The sequence below is a fragment of the Amaranthus tricolor genome, chromosome 14, assembly GCF_026212465.1.
Source record: "Amaranthus tricolor cultivar Red isolate AtriRed21 chromosome 14, ASM2621246v1, whole genome shotgun sequence".
Classification (NCBI taxonomy): Eukaryota; Viridiplantae; Streptophyta; class Magnoliopsida; order Caryophyllales; family Amaranthaceae; genus Amaranthus; species Amaranthus tricolor.
The window spans coordinates 5,635,433-5,657,109 of NC_080060.1; the positions used below are offsets into that span (position 1 = coordinate 5,635,433).

Sequence of the window (21,677 nt, forward strand, 5' to 3'; positions counted from 1 at the left end):
TACTCATTTTATGGTTTTGCATTGTCATTGGAATTTAACGTTTGTAAACATAGTAATTTTAGATGAACCAATGATAGTAATTTTAGATACATCAAACTTGGAAAATATGCCAATAAAGATGAACCAAAAATAGTAATTTTAGATACCTCAAACGTGATTTTTGTCACCAACTACTCAAAAAATTTCACATGAAGACTTCAATATATGTACATGACTCTATCTAAATGAAAAAACATACAATCAGTGTTTTATGCAACCCCAAGAGGAACCTTCATGTTATACCTTAGTGTATTCCTGTCCACCTGAATTTGCTAGAATTTTTTTTATAATCCGTCCCAATGAATTTGATATATATTATTTCCAAAAAAATAGCCCCACAATTTTTTATCAATTTCGTCCACAATTTAATCATTCTCTTCACGTCATCTTCATATTATCGAATATTGACAAATTTTATATTTTTGCCTTATCCTCTCCAAAACCAAACCAAATATTCAGTCCTAAAGCAATGCAAGTTTGGATTAGATGTTGATGGTGGCATCCCACAGCCTAAGTCGACCATCACGACCACCACTGCAAATCCTTTTCCGATCAAGGTCTGAAGCCACACATCGAACCATAGTAGCGGAAAACTGCTGTGTCCTGTAAAGTTGCCACCCACTAGATCTATCCTGAGGCTGATGAAATAAAAACATGGAATTATCTGCAGCACCAATCCCTAACCAATTCAATCCAGCATTGATTGACAATATGGAACTATGTAAATTCACATCTTTAGCACATTTTATGTCATAAGCAGAATTTTCCCAGAACTTAACCGACCCATCATCAGACCCGGTAATAATTCCTCCATCCAAAGCTGAATACTCGACGCTGAGTACAGAACCACCATGACTCGCCAAAACAGCATCACAAGCACCTCTTGAAACTGACCATACTCTAGCAGTCCAATCGTCACTTCCCGTTATCACAATATCTCCAACCATTCTTATGCTACGAACCCATTTCGTATGGCCTATTAGTTTGTGAATATGCTTACCTCCACGGATGTCCCATATGTGCACAACAGAATCTCTACCAGCAGCAGCTAAGATTCCATTAGTATCATCGTATTCCATGCAAAGAACCGCGCCTGGCCATTGCGCAACTGTTGCTATAGAACTACCGTTTCTGGCATCCCACATTTTAACAGTACCATCGTGGGCAGAACTAAGGATGCGATCACCTGGGAGCAAGCGAACAGAACTAATTTGTGCTTTATGTCCCTTCAGCTCTTCCAGAGGGATGAATTCGTGCTTATCCCAGATTACAATCGACGTATCATCAGACCCAGATACCACCTTCCACCGATCAGAGCTAATTGCACGGATAGCACTGGAATGGGAGAAAATTGTTAGAACACGAAGAAAAATAAACACCATCTTGGGCAGGATCGAGAAATCCAAGAAAAAGATGAAGAACTGTGCAAAGCAATTATTGGAGAAATAAATGATGAATCAAGAATAGTAAGTCCAGTATGCATCTGAAGTATATTAATGTTAAATTTGCACTATTTTTTGAAAGCAACTCTAATGAGATAAATGGGTTACTTTTGCAACAAAAGACTGATTCAAAAAATACGAAAAGAATTGCTCAATTTTTAGAAACAAGGGTCGATTTTAAGGAGAAAAGAAACCACACAACTAATAACAAACTGGGTTACTATAAAAAGGTAACTTCAAAAATAAAAAAGAATGAAAATGCAAGAGCAACTCTAATGAGAAAATGAAATTAGTGTTAGTACACAATAAATTATCGTGCTCCTAGCGTTGAGTAGTGCATGCCATACTTTCTAAATAAGGGAGATTTATCCCTATCGATTTGGAGTGAGCAATACCGGCCACATGTAACTTAAGAAAGACATCTCTAGTAAGGAACTTTTAGAGTTTTAGTGTTTACTTTTAATGAAAATAATATTAAGATGGTAGATAGAAGGCTAATTATGGATCTGAAAACATCAATGTCTTATATGTAGTTTGAAACAATATAGCATTAATTTTGATAAAATTTTTGTTGTGTTAAGCATAAATAATAAGTTGCCCAATCTATGGAGGGACTATAAACATTCTGTTACAAAATAGAAACCAAATATCGTATTTTAAGCAAAGAATTATTCTTAGTTGTTTCACTAAATTATGCCACAATTTAGGGAATCCCTAAAGTCTTGTATTAGTATATATATAATAGGCAAAATTTGTATCGTTTTGAAGTGTGAAAATATATAGATCTAAAGTATAAACCTAAAAGCAACTTACACCTTTTATCTTGGTATCAGAGCCCCTCTCGTCCGCTGATCGGAAAAAGGGATTTCATCATCTACCAAACTTCCTTTCTAATGGAGGACAAAAACACCACTGTTATTTCCATTGAACAACTAAGTAACACAATTTTAGAGAATATATGTCTAAACTAACTAAATGACTAGAGTACAAACAATTAAATTAGCAAGGTAAAACAATGATATTAAAATATCTAGGGACAAATTTCCCCACTAGCATGATATGATGACAATGAGATCCTACTACCCCTACAACAATCATAACCAAGTTCAATAGGACGAATACACCATTAAAGATACTAATTAACTCCTTTTGAAGACTATTAGCTTCACTACCATACTATCAAACCTATTTTCATGGAATCAAGTATAGTAATGACATTGAACATAGTATTCAATAAAATCCAACAATCAAATCAATCTATTTTCATGAAAATTATCAAGCCCTTGATCTAAAAGGCAATTCATTCAACTCTAACTTTCGTTAACAAATTGAATGAATTGTTATCCACAATTTCCAAAATTTCTATTGAAAAAACATGAGTTAACTAGCATAAGAAACAAAACATGAACAAGGATTATGCATAACAAAAAGGGATTGAGATTCAATAATTCATCATCAACATCATGGCTAGGGTTCCATCTAACCCTAGATTAAGAAACTACTCACACATATCAATTGCAACAAAACAAGAATTAATTAAAGAAAACATAATTAAAAGTAATAACAAGAAAAGGATAAAGAAATAATACTTGAAGTTGAATACCAATGAACGAAAGTAATTGAAAGTTACAAAGTTTTTCTCCCAAAAGTGAAGAGTTATAGTATCTAAAAAAACAGAGAAAAATGTTCCTTTTTTTTGGTTACATTCCTCATTCTTGAATGAAAACCGTGCGGAAAAACGGTTATTAAAGCAGGACCGGACCGGGTTTCTGGAAGACCGGACAGGGTTTCTGGAAGACCGGACCGGGTTCGTGTGTTGACAGTTTTCCAGAGAGCAGAAATCGCAGGACCCGACCGGGTTTAAGCAAGACCGGACCGGGTCCGTAAGCTGAATACTTATGAAACGGTTATCGACAGACCCGACTGGGTTTAGGGTATACCCGACCGAGTCCTGGGCTTGGAGGCTTACATTCCTATTTCTTACTTGAAATCGCCCGGGTATGAAAATACCCGCTCGGGCCCATCATCTTGTGCTTACTCTTCTTCATTAGAACGCGGCAAAAGTACAAACGACATCCAACGGGACTAAAAGCATATCCGAATGGACCCGTGAGCTCACAAACGTGCCGTAGTGCGGTTTCGAACTCTGCCAAATCTCGAAGCACGCATCCTAATGCTCAGATTCCAATACAAATCTCGAAGTGTGTGTAGTTGCGGAAAAAGAGTCTTCACTCACTATTGTCCCTACTAGGTCTCATATTTTTAGCACGACCAATAACCTTAGCCAACGTTACTCCCGTTATTAGCCTGATTTGATTCTCTTGGTGGTTGAAGTCTACTTCGAAGGAGAAGGATAGCAAAGTTAGAGTGAAAGTCTTTAGAATGTTGTTTGCATTGGAGAGATCTTTTTGTCCTTCTAAACACATGAGTGTGAGAGTTGGGAGGGAAACACTGCTGGGGAATGGAAGTAGTCATTTTTACTACTCCGGTGTGTGTAATAAGTCCTAAACTCATCGACGATGGAGTGGTGAGTTGCCCCGTGAGTACCTCCTCATTTGATTTATGATGTATTTACGATGGCCTTAACTGGTTACCTTTTGGATGAATCGTGAAAGCCTGATTGCGCTATGATATTCCGGATTGATGTTGAGTGCGCCTAAATGCCGAGTCGTTTGAAGTTGCTTTTAAATGAATTTCGAAAACTTTTGGGGAAGAACTTTGTTGACCTATATGATCTCCACTTTTCTTTAATGGTCCATTTGCTTGGGGACAAGCAAGGGTTTGGCTTGGGGAAGTTTGATGTATGCACTTTGTACTGTATTTTTATGCTCCTTTCCCTTGCATTTCATGGCATTTTGATGTGTGATTTCGCATTTTCCTTGTGGTTTTACGCTTGGTTGGAGTTTTTGTGTGTCTTTGATTGTTTCAGGCCATATTACTCCACTCTTGTATTGGAATCTGAGCATTAGGATGCGTGCTTCGAGATTTGGCAGAGTTCGAAACCGCACTACGGCACGTTTGTGAGCTCACGGGTCCATTCGGATATGCTTTTAGTCCCGTTGGATGTCGTTTGTACTTTTGCCGCGTTCTAATGAAGAAGAGTAAGCACAAGATGATGGGCCCGAGCGGGTATTTTCATACCCGGGCGATTTCAAGTAAGAAATAGGAATGTAAGCCTCCAAGCCCAGGACTCGGTCGGGTATACCCTAAACCCGGTCGGGTCTGTCGATAACCGTTTCATAAGTATTCAGCTTACGGACCCGGTCCGGTCTTGCTTAAACCCGGTCGGGTCCTGCGATTTCTGCTCTCTGGAAAACTGTCAACACACGAACCCGGTCCGGTCTTCCAGAAACCCTGTCCGGTCTTCCAGAAACCCGGTCCGGTCCTGCTTTAATAACCGTTTTTCCGCACGGTTTTCATTCAAGAATGAGGAATGTAACCAAAAAAAAGGAACATTTTTCTCTGTTTTTTTAGATACTATTAACTCTTCACTTTTGGGAGAAAAACTTTGTAACTTTCAATTACTTTCGTTCATTGGTATTCAACTTCAAGTATTATTTCTTTATCCTTTTCTTGTTATTACTTTTAATTATGTTTTCTTTAATTAATTCTTGTTTTGTTGCAATTGATATGTGTGAGTAGTTTCTTAATTTAGGGTTAGATGGAACCCTAGCCATGATGTTGATGATGAATTATTGAATCTCAATCCCTTTTTGTTATGCATAATCCTTGTTCATGCTTGGTTTCTTATGCTAGTTAACTCATGTTTTTTCAATAGAAATTTTGGAAATTGTGGATAACAATTCATTCAATTTGTTAACGAAAGTTAGAGTTGAATGAATTGCCTTTTAGATCAAGGGCTTGATAATCTTCATGAAAATAGATTGATTTGATTGTTGGATTTTATTGAATACTATGTTCAATTTCATTACTATACTTGATTCCATGAAAATAGGTTTCATAGTATGGTAGTGAAGCTAATAGTCTTCGAAAAGAGTTAATTAGTATCTTTAATGGTGTATTCGTCCTATTGAACTTGGTTATGATTGTTGTAGGGGTAGTAGGATCTCATTGTCATCATATCATGCTAGTGGGGAAATTTATCCCTAGATATTTTAATATCATCGTTTTACCTTGCTAATTTAATTGTTTGTACTCTAGTCATTTAGTTAGTTTAGACATATATTCTCTAAAATTGTGTGTTACTTAGGATCAATTGGTAGCCGAAAAATAATCATTTACTACATTGTTCCTTGTGGATTCGACCCTAACTGCTACTATACTAGTTGCATATTAGGATTTGTTTGATAGAACATAAACGACCTATCAAATTTTGACCATTCACGATGAACCAACCATTGCAATTATTTCAACAAGTAAACACCAATAAGCAGCCCACTGAAACCTTTAATAATGTTTTCATTTAAATCTTAGAGAAATTATAAAATAAGAATTACACCAAGTGATCCAGATGTATCTGGCTATTAGTGGACGGGATTGGCTCAATCATATCATCGCCGAAACCATCACAAACAGATCCAGGCTCAACTAATAGGCTCCAAACGACTCAATTGTCATATCCTAAATTATTGAAAGCATAGGTTCACATATGGTAAAGCAATATTTGGATTTTCCCACTACAAGGGTTCCATGGAAAGGGGTCGAAGCTACGTATAGAAGCGGAAGAGATGGCTTGTAAATTTTTGATTAGCAATACATTGCAATAGTTATTCGGCTTTGGAAAAAGAGTATAGTCAAGCTTATAATGGTAAGTCAAGGCATTTAACACATATTCTAGTAAAGGATTTATCAGAAAAGGGATCATATTTTTTGACTATGCAAATACAAAGTTTAATTTGGCGGATAATTTCACTAAGGCCATGTCAAGAAATTCCATTGAATATGCTTCAAAAGGAATTGGTTTATGTCCAATAAACTCCATAAGAGCACCCAAGCTAAGGTTAACGTCGGGTGTTATGATTCAATGAGGTTAGATCACTCATTTGATGATTGTAAGCAACAACACATCATGGTGGAAAAACGTGGTTGCGATTGCACATCGTGGGAACGGAAAAAGATATGAAGAATAAAACAAAGCAAAATAAAGTATTGTGTTACCCTGTGTGACCTTTCAAAGTTGCCCGAAGTTCAGAACCACGGCGACTAGGATCCCATATTCTAACCTGGATATCAAGATTTACCAAGAAAGTTAAATAGAGATATATCTGGAAATTACTTCATTACACTTTCTCTATTTTCAAATGGATCTTAATCAAGAAATTTATTTATCTTACTTTATGAATATTTCTACATGGGTCAAGTTCTCGTGAGAACCAAACTTAAATGAAAACCGTGAGAACCAATCTCTTCGATAAAATTATGTTACTTTTCATAGAAAATGTGTTACTTTTGCACAAAAAAAGTGACTTTTGTTTTTCAAAAATTTGGTACTTTTTAGCAAAAAAGTATTACTTTCAGAATAAAATTTTAATACAAAATAACACGTTTTTTTCGAAAAGTAACACCTTTTTATGTAAATAGTAACGCCTTTTCGTGAGTTTTTTTCTTAAAGTAACACTTATTTGCTTAAAAGTATGATCTTTTTTTTCATAAAAAAAGTAACACTTTTTTGCCTCAAAGTAACACCTTTTTAGTAAAAAAGTAACACTTTTATGTCAGGCAGATTGGTTCTCACGGTTCTCATATAAGGATGGTTCTCAATGGAACTTCTTCCATTTCTACATTTACAATTTTGTTTTCTTTTGTTTCTCCAGATTAAATTTTAATTAACTCAGTTTCACAATTCAAAAAATGTTCAATAAAAGCCACAAAGGGCTGCTGATTTTTTAGTTGGTGAGTATCACTAGTGATCTTTTTATTTCCCTCTCTGATTTCCATCTTTAGTGGACGATGTAGATGAGAGTGTCCTTCAAGATCAGACATATGCCGTGTCTTTTTCAGAATATACTTAAGAGCTTCGGGCATTACATCCAAAACAACCAAAGCCATCCTCCAATATAAAACATAAGTCTAAACTAAACAAAAACAATAATTATGTGGCATACCGAGCAGTCTGTACTTCCACTAATAAAGAAGCCTGTATCTTCACGATCACCAGCCAGATCCCAGACCTCCCTTTGTGTGACACAATGTAAAGCAGTAACTGCACTATGATGGCCCCTAAGAACTCGAACATTTGTTTGAATTTTCTTTTGTCCTGTGTTTGGTAAATTTTGTTTGCGAGGTGTCCCAATCTCAGTTGGAGCTGACAGCAAAATGAAAAATGATTGTCAGAGAAACAAAAAAATAGTTGTTCTTTCAATGATAAGAAGTAAGAAAGCAGCTGATAACTGTCAAGCTGAAAATACCTGCAGCTTTGGTTTCTATTGTCCAGCCACGAGCATGGTTGAAAGAGTTTACTTTTAACACTGATTCCCTCCCAAACATGCTCCTAACCCAGTTTTTTGCAAGAGTAGAAGCCTTTATAGGTTGTTGACCATCCACTGTTGCATCTTGAAAATGTGTAGATTGTGGACCAGAAGACAATGATTGAGCCTTTAAATCAGATATTCCCCAATAAACCATTTGTAGTTGATTAATATACGACAAGTATGCTCTGAGTTGTATCTGACACAAATCCAAACATAAACCTGTTTTAAAAAATTTATAGTTTAAGACTATGAAAGCTACAGTTAGATGCCCGACATGGGAAATCTGAAAGGAATTAGCATCAGAGAGTTTTGAGAAGGTCTGGTAGGTATCGTTCTGCTTGAACTGATTTTTTTGCAAGAAATTCACACTTGCATGAGTGGGGAAGTCAATTTTAGATTTTGGGTTGGGATTTGGGCAAGCTGGGAAAAAAATAAGTGACTTACGGCTCGTTTGGTTAGTGATACTAAATGAAGGTAATGGAAATGATTTATAATATAAAATTTCATCAAAAGTTCCGTATGGGTAATGAAACTTTGATCACAAAAAAGTTTTTTTGTTTACAAATTTCCATTACCACCTAATACCACCTCTCTCAATGGTGATGCATTGGAATGAATTTTATGAAGAAAATGAGATAATTGAAGTTGGACAAGCATGGCCATCAAGGTAGCCAAAAGATTTTTCAACCAAAATTACACTAGTTTTCATTCCTATTACCATCATTTATTACCACCTTCCAAAAGGGCCGTTAGGGTTCTGGTGATGGATGAAAGCTATCATGTTAAACATGTCACATATAAATTAAGGCAGTTTGCAGTTTCCCAAGAATTTTCAACAGGCTTAAGCCTGGGGTGCCTCATGCTCACTCTCCAGGGTTGGAGTTGGGGATCAAGGGTTACACATTACAAAATAATGACGGATAAGTTCGGGAGGCTAATACAGTGATCATACTCTCAAAGTGAGGATAGATTGTTAGCATGAAACACGTAATGACGGATGAAGCTACTGTAAACATCCCAATTAAAATAAATGAGGAAAGTCAAAGAATTCAGTAGTCGATTTAGCTTGAACAGAAAGAAAATTTATTTGAAAATATATTTGGAAATTATATTTGAAAACTTGCAACAGAAAGGAAGTGATGATGAAAAATCGATTCAATTTTGGAAAGCATGGTAAGATATCATACAATATAGTGATTAAATGTGTGGACAGGAAACTCATAAAATTCTACAAAGTGTAAATTTAATTTAGCTGTCAGACGAAGTAGGAAAATTTTTACAGAAACTGAAAATACTCACACAATGCTCATAACTGATATTGTTTTTCTGAGCTATAGTTTGTATGATGGGCCACGCATCTGTATCAGGCATTCCCAAGCCACCCTTCCAGTTGAAATAAACAGTAAATGTTATTACTTACTAGCAAAGTCTGTTATGTTAGTGTAGCTTTAAGCTATAAATAAATGTTCTGCAAGTACCATATGTGATGCAACTACTATTAGTTGTGAGAAAATGAGGTTGTCGTCACTAGAAGACCTGACCACATAATTAGAGTAATCAGTAATTGTAAAGTCTAAACAGAAATACAAAATAACAAAAACGGAAAAAGCCTTCAAAAGGAGATGAGGTGGGTTGTATGAACCATAATTACATGGAACATGGAACATAGCCACGTTCCGTGATCCGGAAACATTCGTCCCCAATCACCACAAAACGCGACCCAAATCGCTCAAGGAGACGTCCCGGTGTAGAAGACCTTTTTAAAAGGTATTTTGACCTTAATTCACAATTTTTTTTTAAAAAAGGAGGAATAAAAGAGATCAAACCTAAAGCTGCTTTTGAAAAGTTTTGCCACTAGGACACTAATTAGAAAATAACATGCTAGAGAAAGATGCAGAATTTACTTTCTAGAAGACTGTTCCATCAGACTCTCAAAGAATGCTTCCCAGAACCTGCAATATCATCACAAAAGTTGCTCAAGTGAACACATAAGTTAACAATGAGACATACTTGTCAATTTGATTATCAGAGCTGGCCCTCCAGGTGTGGTTCATATCTACAACCTAGTGGCTTAACCAAGTTTTGAACATCATTCCATTTACTCATCACGACACAAATATAGCCTTTGTTCATGATTAATAAATAAATGCAACAAATTTTGAATCATCAACACAAAACAATAGTACCAAAGCCTTAATCCCAACAATATGACTTCAAACAAACGTAAAATACCTTTGGCAGTGTCAAAGACATGTGGATTTCTAAGAATTGCTGGAGTTTTAATTTAGATTTTATTTTTTTATGTACTCATGAAAAAAAATCCCGGAATTTCAAAACTATTAATTCAATCAAGTTTAATGTCTTAGTAACTCTTGGAACTTCAATTGTGAGAATACAAAAAAGGGGTGTCTAACAGCAGATTTAGACTTCAGTATCAGCTAGACAGCACAATAAGAGACTGCAAATATTCTTTTGCCATCTCCTGCATTTATCCATATTTCTCTTCTCTCTCTATGCACAAACAATCTATAATATCTCATTAATTGACTTAATATTTATCTCATAGTCTTCCAGTTACATGTTAGTACCAGTTTATCTCTACTCAAAAGTCACTGCATTACAATAACATCCAGCAGTCACTACATCCTTGTGGAGACATAATGCATCTGTAGCTATTTGCAGAGATTCATAGAAAAAGTAAGTTACACATGAGTGAGCCACAGCACAGGGTCCCACTCCCACACCCAATGAAAAGAAGTTCTTAAGGAAAATAAAAGGTACCCTGAATCCTCCCAGATGGATAGAGAAAGAAGATGGCGTTGAACATAATCTGAAACATTATTGAAATCCTTCTTGTACATTGCAGCTGAGAGTTCAAGTGCATCTTTCAAAGTTGCCATGTCATTTTGGTAGGTTGCACATGTGATTAGTCCTTTAACCTGAAGTTAACAGCTCACAAAGTAGTCAGCCACTTTGAGTAAAAACATTTAAAGAAAAAAAAAAGTCACAGGGTAGTGCAAGGGCTTAACAACTTTAAAACAAAAAATTCCGGTCCCCAAAATCATACTACTAAGTTTTCAGAAAATTGAACATTACCAATTCCTTTACAGCAATAAAATGTTCCTCAGACAATTTACCTTTCCATCCCTAGAACACAATACAAAACAAAAAAAGAAGTATGAGCACAGGATTTGGGCATTAAACTAAACAAAGTAACTGCATAAGCACATACAGCACTAAAGTGTTCCTTTATACTCTCAATGACGGCTCTACCAACAATTCCTTTGGCATCCGTCTCAACAAGAGCTGCAAAGATGGTAAAAGATACTAATCAAAATTCTGGCTTTAAAAAGGTCGTCAACATCTTTTTTCTATATAATACTGTTTGAAGGAAACATACCAAGAATAGTCTCAAACTCATCTGATGAAAGAATAACATCAGCATCATCAATTTTCAAAAGAGAGATCCACAATCCCTGAATAAAAAGCAACTGGATAGTTTAAACCTCAAAAAAGGAGATCATAAATTTGAGGATCATTTTAGCATTTAATAACCAGGGCTTGAATAATGTGGAAGCTGTTAAAATAAAGCAATTATATAAATTTACAGTCACTCATACATTAGTATGATATGAAGTGATGTAAACATCAACGAAAATAAAAGATATTATTCATCATTTGACATTGGCATTATTACATATTAACAAGAGTTTATTGAAAAGTGAAAACAATATGTACACAGGAACTTTTGCAGGTTTTATGCAAGACTCTTGTTGACAGGATTTAATTTACCCATTAGAGTCTAGATACACGATGTTAAACTAAATTAGAAATTCAAACAGTTTTATTAAAAAAAAGAAGATTGCATTTTTGCCTTAATTGCATGATAGGCTTTATAGTTAATTAGATAATCTATCATGCATGTCTGATGTGTAGCAATAAGAATGCAATAAGTTGCCTCAATCATTTGAAATAGCCTTCATTTTCTACTGCAACGTACACAGAATTTTGTCCAGGTGCAGTAGTGTCCACCCAACCACTTCTTACCTTGTCTAGGTGGGAATCATTGCCTTGGCATTGGAGCGTACGATGAAATAGGATGGTCTCTTCAAGGGCCAATGTCAGCATAAATACTGAAATGAAGTAGTTAAGAATAAATAGGGTGTGGCCATAAGACACGTGCAGGTTCATTTCATAAAAGTTATTTCCAAAATCAATTTGGTACATGAGAAAACCTCAGATCATTTATAACCTTAATGCGCATAGCACCCAAAATCCTTACAAAAATTTACTTGTGTAATACTTCTCCTCGTTGACACCATAGTGGCAAGATCCTTTCTTTTTCAAATTTTGGAGCTGTTTTAGGCTGATTGAAAAGGTCTACCTAGGATCAAGAATGTGATGCATGCTATTTACAGATGTCATTGAATTAGTCAACAAGACTAGAGTTAGCGCTAATGCATTGGGACCAAAGTTTGAATCTGGCTTGAAGGTTTTGAAATGAGTTGGAACTAAAACTGAGAACATGGAGTGCTAAAGTCATAATCAAAAGGATCCAAATGAGAATGCACACACATTGTATGACAGGAGATACCCCAAGTGATTGTTTCAATAACCTTGTATCCCCTTTCAAGAAGAACAAAAAATAATTTAGATGGCTCAACTGGGGTTTTGTTAGTATGATTGTAGACTGTAGTGCAACCCTAAATTGAAATAACATTCTACAAGACAGCCATAGACCAGTGTAGTTATGTAAGTAAAAGTTTTGGACATTAAACAAATGTCCTAGCACAAAGATGAGAGTAGCTGAAATGCTGAATATGTTAAGATGAATGTGTAGGTGCACATCAAGGGAAAAATTTTGTAATGAAAATATGGGAAAGAATCTCGGAGTGGCGTACATTTAAGATTGTTCATGTGTTGTTATGGAGGTAGTTTGTGCAGTCAACTCTATCTTTTGGGATTAAAGTTGTGTCAGTGTTGTTGCATCGCAACCAAATGAATATCCATCATTGTGCTCTCACACCCCATTATTTTGACTACCATCATAAGTGGACTAGGTGGCTATCTGATATCCATTTAGGAAATTTTTTTTGGGGACAACAATAATTACTTGTAACCATATTAACTTCACTTTTTAACACATTATGGCGAACATCATTCTTCTACTGTTCTTTGCTTGAGTAACTAATAGCTTGTTTCCAATCATGAAAACATCACATCTTGATGAAAATCGTGAACGTAATATGTTTCCTTCATGTATCACAAGTCAAGGGTCAATCGGAAACAACCTCTATGTTTTTACAAGGAAATAATTGCGTACATATCCCCCCACCCCACCTAAGTGGGTAACCTTTTGTGATATTGAGGCAATGTAATGCATCAAATGCAAAGAGAGCAATCACACAAAGTAAGGCACTTGGGCAGAATTGAAAACGTCCGATTGATCTTTGCTAGACCAGAAGTTCCAACAATTTTTCTCTACCTGCAGCTTCACTTTCATGTCCAAAATGATTCCTTTCTCCTCATCCTGTGAACAAAGGTAATTAATTAAAATAAAAAGTATTACTATTAAAAGACAATTATGTGAATTACAAACACCGAAACCTACAACTACTTGCACAGTTCAACTTTTGATGAATCCTTCACAAAGGCCACCTTATAGACTCATTATTTAATTTTTTCAATTGAAAACATGACATCACCAGATGACCAGATCCTAAATCTGAGAAAAAACTAAACTAAAGATTACATTATAACATACTATAGCCTTTCTCTTTCCTTTTTCTTTTTAAGTGCAAGCCTATAGCTCTTTTAGTCAATATGAAAAGTGCAAGGTGGCAAATTGCTATGTAAGACGAATTATGGAGATCTCATGCTGAACTTAAAACATTCAACAGCAAAATACTTAAAAGTTGAAAAGCATAGAACAAATGAACCCTCTTACATTCTTGTCTTTAATATATTTTAGAATTTGCTTCCTCTTCTTCTCTTCCTCAACTTCTCTGAAGTAAGCAGGAAATCTAGAGTATGTGTATCTATCATCAGAATCTGCACAATCAAGAGAAGTATAAAAAGATTTCAACAGCTTATGAAAGAACAAGTCACTCATTTATGACTTAGATTAGATAAATTACCTAAAACTCCATCAGTAAGATCTGGTATGTTTATAATCACAGATTCTAAACCCGGTGATGGAATTACCGACATAGGACTTTCACCTTTCCGAATAGCATCTATCAACATATCTAGGACATTGTCATTGGTTTCACCAAATGAAACAGTTCTTCCAATGTAATTTGAAAAACCTTGAGAACCTAGAAATTGAGATAGCTGCCAAACATAGAAGTTTTCAAGCATGAATATACATTAAAAAGCCATATGATATTGATGGCTAACTCTAATTTTCTTGATTATGTTCCTAGATGATTATGAAGGTTGCCAAAAAGAGCTTTTATATTTGATTTGGTGAGACAATCTGAATGTATCATCACCAAGTTGAAAAAAGTCATGTCTAAACCTGCTATGCTACTATAGTCTAATAGGAGTAATTTATACTAGAACTTGATAGGAAAGGCTACAGCCTACTATATATATTTATATAGGCATCAAAACACATGTTTTTACATTGGTGATTGAACAGAAAAAAAGAAAGATGTGCATAACTCTGAATAAAAAGTTCAGAGAGAGCTACAAAGAACTACAATTTTCATTTATCGATCAACTTGCTGGCTACATATGCACTTTCTACATTATTACAAGTATAAGATGGTCTATACCACACTGCAAACTAAAAATATTGATACTGTTCTCTGGCAGTTACATAAAATAAAATTTTACACAGCTGGAAGTTACAAATAGGATAGAATGAAAGGTTAGCAGAATGAAAAAGTGTCATTTATAATAGGAGACTTCTAGAGACAATCAACATACCATAGGATCTGGCACTTGATTATTTGAACGACAACGATGCGTTATAAATGCTTGAGCATCAAAGTAACCCTCCCCATTATTCACCTGTGAGGAAATAAAAACAATTTCTAAATTAAGTACACTTATCTATCCAAAGCAGTCAAGGTTCGTTAACAAACATGTTACGAAGTACAAAGCATACAATGAAATTACGGTATCCAGAAAGAATCGTAGCAAAGAACTTCAGGAATATAAGCCTGCACAAGCCAATATAAATCACATAAACAAGCATGTTGCAAATTGAAGATTGATAAATGAAATTCTCTCTTGACCTTTCTGTACATAAACTTCTAAATTTATCAGGCATATCTAAATTTAATAACAAAGAGAAAGAAACTACTAAGAATTGTGAGACAACCAGGATCAACAAATAATTACATTCACAAATTTTTGTGTCCTTATGACAGATAATACAGAATGAAGTAGGTTATAACAAACTCAAATAAGTATCCACAGTCTGGACTATCAAGCTATACTCAGAACTACTGCAATAAAAGTACACCATAAATTGACAATAGCTATTGCTGCACCACCTCATGGTCCAAAATTTAGGGTTGGAGACAAGAAATATGAAGCACCAGATTTGACTTATAGTACATAAAAAACCTTCCATGCATGTATCTTTTGGAAAGGAATCAGTGACTTGCACAAGAAAATTCTAGGATCCAACTAAAGCAAAGAGTCTATCCCAAGAACATAATCAACCTTCAAACTCGCAATATCTCGAGTTATCAGAAGTACGTTACTTGGACTCATAAACCGATGTTTGACCTGATATGTGTCCAAGTGTGAGACTTGACTAGTTTATAAAACAAATCCAAGATTTTGAACCTGATTAAAGGGTTCGAGTGTCCTACCCAAGACTGATCATCAAGGATCTAATCCGAGGCACCCAGATTAGAGGTTGTGGCTCAGATTTTCAAGTTTGAGAATTGTATCATTCATCATCAATTAAATCTTCTCGATCAAGATAACATAGTATTTGGTGTAATAAAATCAATTAAAAGTATAATTGAACTATGTCTAATAACAGAAGCAGAAATTTTGCTAAACTACTTATAACATATGACTTTGAAAAAATGTGCTACTAAGAATAACTAGTAAGAATAGCATACCGGTTCAAACTAAAAAGTTAACCAAGTTAAAAATTAGCTTTTGGCTGTCCCGGGAAGAGGAGGAAGAGAGAGAGAGAGAGAGAGAGAGAGAGAGAGGAAAAGAGATATAAGAATTTACAATCAACACTTCCCCCTAGGATTTACTCATCAACAAGCAATTAGTTAATACACCATAACAGTTTCCAAAAGTAAGAAATGCAAAGAGCTATATTTTCATCCATGATAAAGGCTTTGGAGTTCCAAGCAGTTGTTCTAGATGAATCTCACCCAAAAACATCTACCAGAGAATATAATGTCACCTTAATTGAAGGTCGTGGTCCTTCCCCCAAGGCTTGGAAACAACTTTGGGGCATTTCATGTATAGTTCTTCAAAACCAGTATTTATCTCATCAATGCGCATCACATTAGGATACAATAGCTTCATTATATCATCATGCAGTATGCTCAACTCTGGTTCTGGTACAGAAGGTATCTCCTCAGATGTAGAGATGCAATTGTGATCAATGTCAACAAGTAGGACCTATACAAACAGCTATTCAGTTTTGTTTTTATAACAGGAAAACAAATTTGGCACAGAATAATACAACAATTGGCTAGAAAATGAATATGAAGAAAAAATGAAATCAGCTTACACCATCCATTGAAAGTTCAGATGTATCAACACTTGAATGAAGACCAATGATGTAAGGGGTTGGAGCATCAACGTAGTCCACTCCTTTTGAGAAAAGTAATGGAATGTATACATGCTTTGGAGAACGAGAAATCAGAATACACTAATCAGGATATTTTAGTGATAAAGATGACTCAGGATATAAAGAATAGAATCAACAAAAGATACAAATAAATAGATAAACAAAACATCGCAATAAGAGTTCTCAAGTATCCAAAGGGAGCGGAAGCTTTATGTTTGAGCATAAGAAAACTTAAATCCTTTTTGATTTTATGTGGTGACTACTAAACTCCCATGAATTAAAACTTCCCAAGGTATATTAGAACCCAAGTCAACCACACAGCCTCGAAGTTAGCTGATTACTTTTGTTTGCTACTTCATACTAATCAACCATTTTGAAGTATAATAATATCATACTTCAATCCTACAAAAACTACAACAAAGCTAATTTTCGAATGAATAAAGCACTTGGTCCATTTAGTTATATTATTTTCAAAATTATTTATTTTTCCAATTTTGTGAGCGATAGGAAATTCATAAAACTTGATGATTTCTTCTCAAGGAATATTAAAGGATGCACCACAAAGCAATGCAAACATCAACACCTCTAGATCAAACGAATTCTGAAGCATAGAAATTTACCTGCCACTGGAATGGATGAATTAAGTGACATATAGCCTCCGAGACAAGAGTCAACAGTGTATACCTGTTTTAAAAGTCAAAAGGTAAATATGAATGATGCGGTACAATCAATGATCTTATATTATTTCAAGGCTAAGAAGCATGCCTTGAAGACATTTTTGTTCACAAGCAGCTGATGAACTCCTCGTGTCGTCATTATTTAAGGTGATAAGATTTTGACAAAAAATTAGCACCACAAATAACGTATGTACATGCACAAACCTCATATCAATTTTGTATAGATATTATGATATAGTTTATATTAAATTATTGCTTGTTTTGATTTTTTTTTTTTTTTTTTGTTTTGAGTTTAGCAAGGGGCAGGGGAGACAAGGTTGTTAGAGGGCTATCGTTGTTTGATTCGTTTGAATGGTGGCCATAGGGAAATGGGGGAAGACAAGGCGGAGCAAATAGCACACTTGGCTTAATTGAATGATATAGTAACGAATTGAAGAGGACCTTCAACCCGAAACAAATGAAGCTTCTCGTCAATCATATCACTCAAATCATCCAAATGTGTTTACTCAGTCTTCTGGTCCTCTATTTCTTTAAAGCCATCATGTGAACAGAGTATAAACGTACTTCTTTGTAGCTTTCTCTTCCTTATCCCTTGCTTAAACTGTAAGGAAAGGAAGGAATGCTGAGCAGAACCATTGATATTATCGGCCGCTTCCCTTTTTTCATAAATTTCTGAGTCTACGTGGACAGTTTGAGAATTTTGGAAAATAAAATGGCATTACATTTGGAATTTGGGTTTATTTAAGCATTACTTTGAGCACAAATTCATGTTCAAGTTGTAGCAAGGTACATACTTATCTGATCGAAGCAGGATCCTTCTTTCAAGCAATACCGCTGTAAAAAGTATAATTATATTATGGGCATCCAAGCACTCTACCAACGGCTCAAAGGATATCTGCAAGCATTAAATAGTCAATGTGACTGCAGACTAACACCAACATTGCATTACCCCAACGCGACTGCAGAATAATGATTAATGAATAAGCTACAGAGATTACAGTTTCTGTAGCATGTCTACTTAGGCAAAGAAATGGAGAAACAGTTCTACAATGTCATACATCAGCGTGCGGAAGCCCATATTCAAGGGGAGCCTCAGCAGACAATAAGCAATTGTCAATTGCAAAAGTCACTCTATTAATTCCTGAAGTGGGTCGAGGAACCTTGGAAACTGTGGCTGCTATGACCTCCCAAAGTGGCTTGCTGTAGTACAAATGAAATTTTCAAGTCAAAGCTAACAAAATAAGGATGTGTAAAATCTGAAGAGCTGTTTAGACGAAGTTGTTCTACATTTTTCTTTGAATTAAATCCTACAAATTGTCATCTAATTTTTCATGAAATCATAGCTGCAATATATAGCTACCCCAAAACCACTCACCAACTTCCTCTTGTGGAAAAGCAAAGACCAAATATCTCCTCAAGCGCATCACGAAGTACAGAAAAACAGGGTAACCGCGAAACAAGGGAAATACACTTTACAGCAAAGGTATTGAGTGGTATACCATATGCTTCACCAATATCATCATCAACAGGATCCCGGAAAGCAATACAGCTGACATAAATTTTAGACCCATCACCCGCTGAAAAGAGATGCAAAAATGGATTGATAAAGGATCTCAACGAGTCAAAGTAAGGGGCTGACAATCAGAATATCAGCTGAAAAAAAAAAGATACAACAGCAACTTCCAATGGAGAATCATAAGTAAAACACATCAATCAAATAAATATCAGCAGCCCTCTTAGTTGTTGACATCGTGATGGAAAAAAGTTTTACATTAATTTTCATAAAACCTACAATATCATTCCCATGATAATGAAGTTCTTATGTCTTATCCTCAAACATGTTTATTTTTCCTATATCACCTACTACCACCTTTCCAATTAGTAATTGAACGGAACAAATTTTTGAAGAAAAGATATTAGAGTAGGAAAGCATGATCACAAACCTTATCAAGTAATTTTCATAGCTAAATGAACCTAAATTTTCTAATTATTCTCATCATATAATAGCAACAACTGAACCGGGCGCAATTATAATTTTATAGCCTCTTGAATAGGACTCTCTCCATTTCAACTTAACTCCCCATTTCTATTTTGGCACAATTCACTTAACAAATTCACTTTTTGGATTTTTTTTTTTTTTTTTACCATTTTGGATATATTTACCTCACATGGATGATGGGGGCACTATTCATGTGGTCCCCACACTTTCCTCCCATTTAACTATTTGTCTAAAAGCATATGGAGTCACTATTCATATGGTCCTCACACTTTCCAAAAAAACTGTGTGAAACCGAATGAGAAGATGAATGGTGAAATGGAGGGAGTATGTTAGAGGCTCGGTTACAATAAACTCTCATTTGCTCATGCAAGTGAAACGATCGGCCACTAACTAGTGTTCTCCTAACATGAGAACAGTTACAACGTCATAATTGAGCAACATAGCGCAAAAGTACGATAACGGTCACGGTTGTGGTAACGGATACGGTAATACAGTAACGGGGGCGATGTGGTTATTGTATCGCCAAATTTCGGCCTAAACCATGTACTATCGCTTGCAACCTAAACACGGTTCTTTACACCTTTACGATACGGGTATTAACGATTCAATAAATTTGAAAACCTTTATGATACAGCTAATTCAATACGATACAACCTTGTTTTTGCACTATGTTAGCATTTACTCCCTCCATCCCCTGATTTTCCCCATATATCATTTTATTTTATCATCGTAAGTTTTCCCCATTACAAGTTTTAGACATGACACCTCACACCCCTATAATACCCCACTAAAACATAAGAGTACATTTTATTCTCTTTCATACTCCTTTAATCCTATTGTTTTTGATACCTTTTCCATTTTTCCATTTTAGTTTGTGCCATGAGGTTGGCTACTCTTTTTTTTTTACCATGGTCTACGCTCTCTTTTAATCCGCATACACACATTTAACGAATATTTTCATTTCGTCCATATATTTCTCTCCCTTCCCCATAAATCATCGATTTTACCCATTTTCTCCCTTTCTTCCTAAGTAACAGTTTTTTACCCACTTTTCTCCCTTATCTTGGTTTTTACCAGGAAGCCATAGGACAGAGAGTACATTAAAACCTATAATTACCCTACTAAAGCACATGACCCACCTACAATACCCATTGAAGTACCAACATTCCCATTTTCCTTGATTGTTGTGACATTCCCGATTTATCAACTAATCATTGATAATGCAATGACTATTATTCTCTGCTATCAAGTAGAACTATTCATGAAACTGGAAACAATCAAATGCAATCAAAATTAACTCAAGTTTAAAATCACTAACCAGTTAAAACAATGGGATAGCTCCGAGGAAAAGTAGAAGGATCATTAACATCAAACCCAGAGCTGTGAAACTGAACCCCAGCTGGCAGAACACACTGCAATTAAATTCAAATTCGAATTTAAATTTGAAGTAGTAGTGAAGAAAAACAATCCCTAGAAGAGAAGAAAACAGAAAGAACTAACCACCGGAAGTTCAGGCGGCAAAGGGGCATAAAGAGAATGCGTACTAGGAGGGTACTGATCAATCAAAAAAGCCTCATAAATGCAATTCATCCCATAATAGCCATTACTTCCATCTAAAGTTCGAATTTCTGGCCCAATTCCACACACAACAAAGTAATCAAAAAGGGACGCCATTATTGAACATCAATGGATAATCGAAGAAGAAAAAGAAGAGCGTTGACTTTCTCCTCTTGTTCTTCTTGGTGCTGTTGAATTGGAATTCCACCAACTGCCAATGGATGTTTCTTCTGGAATTGGAATAATTGAACATGGTGGTTTGATGGGAGATGATACCGTTGATTTTGTTTGTTTAGTCTAACATTGCAAGTCTTTCCTTTTTTGACAGATAATGACTTCATCGTGCTAACCACCTACTTTTCCTTCCTCTTTCATCAATCATCATTCATCACTATGCTTTTTATACTTTTCTTTAAGCTCATCTTGCCATATAATTATCCATTTTCTCTAATTGATTATTATAAAATTGCAAGTTATTGGCATAATGTTTACTGGACATACCGTAGGGTTCATGGTATTATGGAACTCAAAAGAAATCCAAATACTCCTTGTAGTGCCAAATTGTTTCGGTATCAACGTTTAAATGACTTCATAGTCCACCATTGTAAGCACAAATAGTCCACACTTGTAAATAGAAGTGTAAGTAATTTGGTGAAAAATCAAACACCGAACCAAATTAAATCAAATAAGTAATTTTGTTTGGTTTTGACTGAATTTTAATTATAATTCGGTGTTCGGTTTGAACTCAGTCTA

At 35.3% G+C, this 21,677-nt stretch overlaps 1 protein-coding gene across 1 annotated transcript; it reads right to left on the reverse strand.

Moving 5' to 3' along the window:
* Nucleotides 1–91: 91 nt before the first annotated feature.
* LOC130799969 (DENN domain and WD repeat-containing protein SCD1-like) lies at nt 92–21,482 on the reverse strand. Its single transcript, XM_057663281.1, has 24 exons — nt 20,868–21,482; nt 20,686–20,779; nt 18,744–18,945; nt 18,427–18,568; nt 18,163–18,263; nt 17,312–17,375; nt 16,632–16,745; nt 16,299–16,519; nt 15,027–15,081; nt 14,846–14,929; nt 14,050–14,245; nt 13,860–13,963; nt 13,398–13,442; nt 11,313–11,388; nt 11,145–11,218; nt 11,009–11,059; nt 10,694–10,851; nt 9,817–9,864; nt 9,391–9,448; nt 9,212–9,295; nt 7,850–8,108; nt 7,547–7,746; nt 6,600–6,664; nt 92–1,374 (listed from the first exon to the last, which is right to left on the reverse strand). The coding sequence occupies exons 1-24, from the start codon at nt 21,039–21,041 to the stop codon at nt 522–524; spliced, it is 3,522 nt and encodes a 1,173-aa protein (XP_057519264.1). The 5' UTR covers nt 21,042–21,482; the 3' UTR covers nt 92–521.
* Between the last annotated feature and the right edge of the window lie 195 nt (nt 21,483–21,677).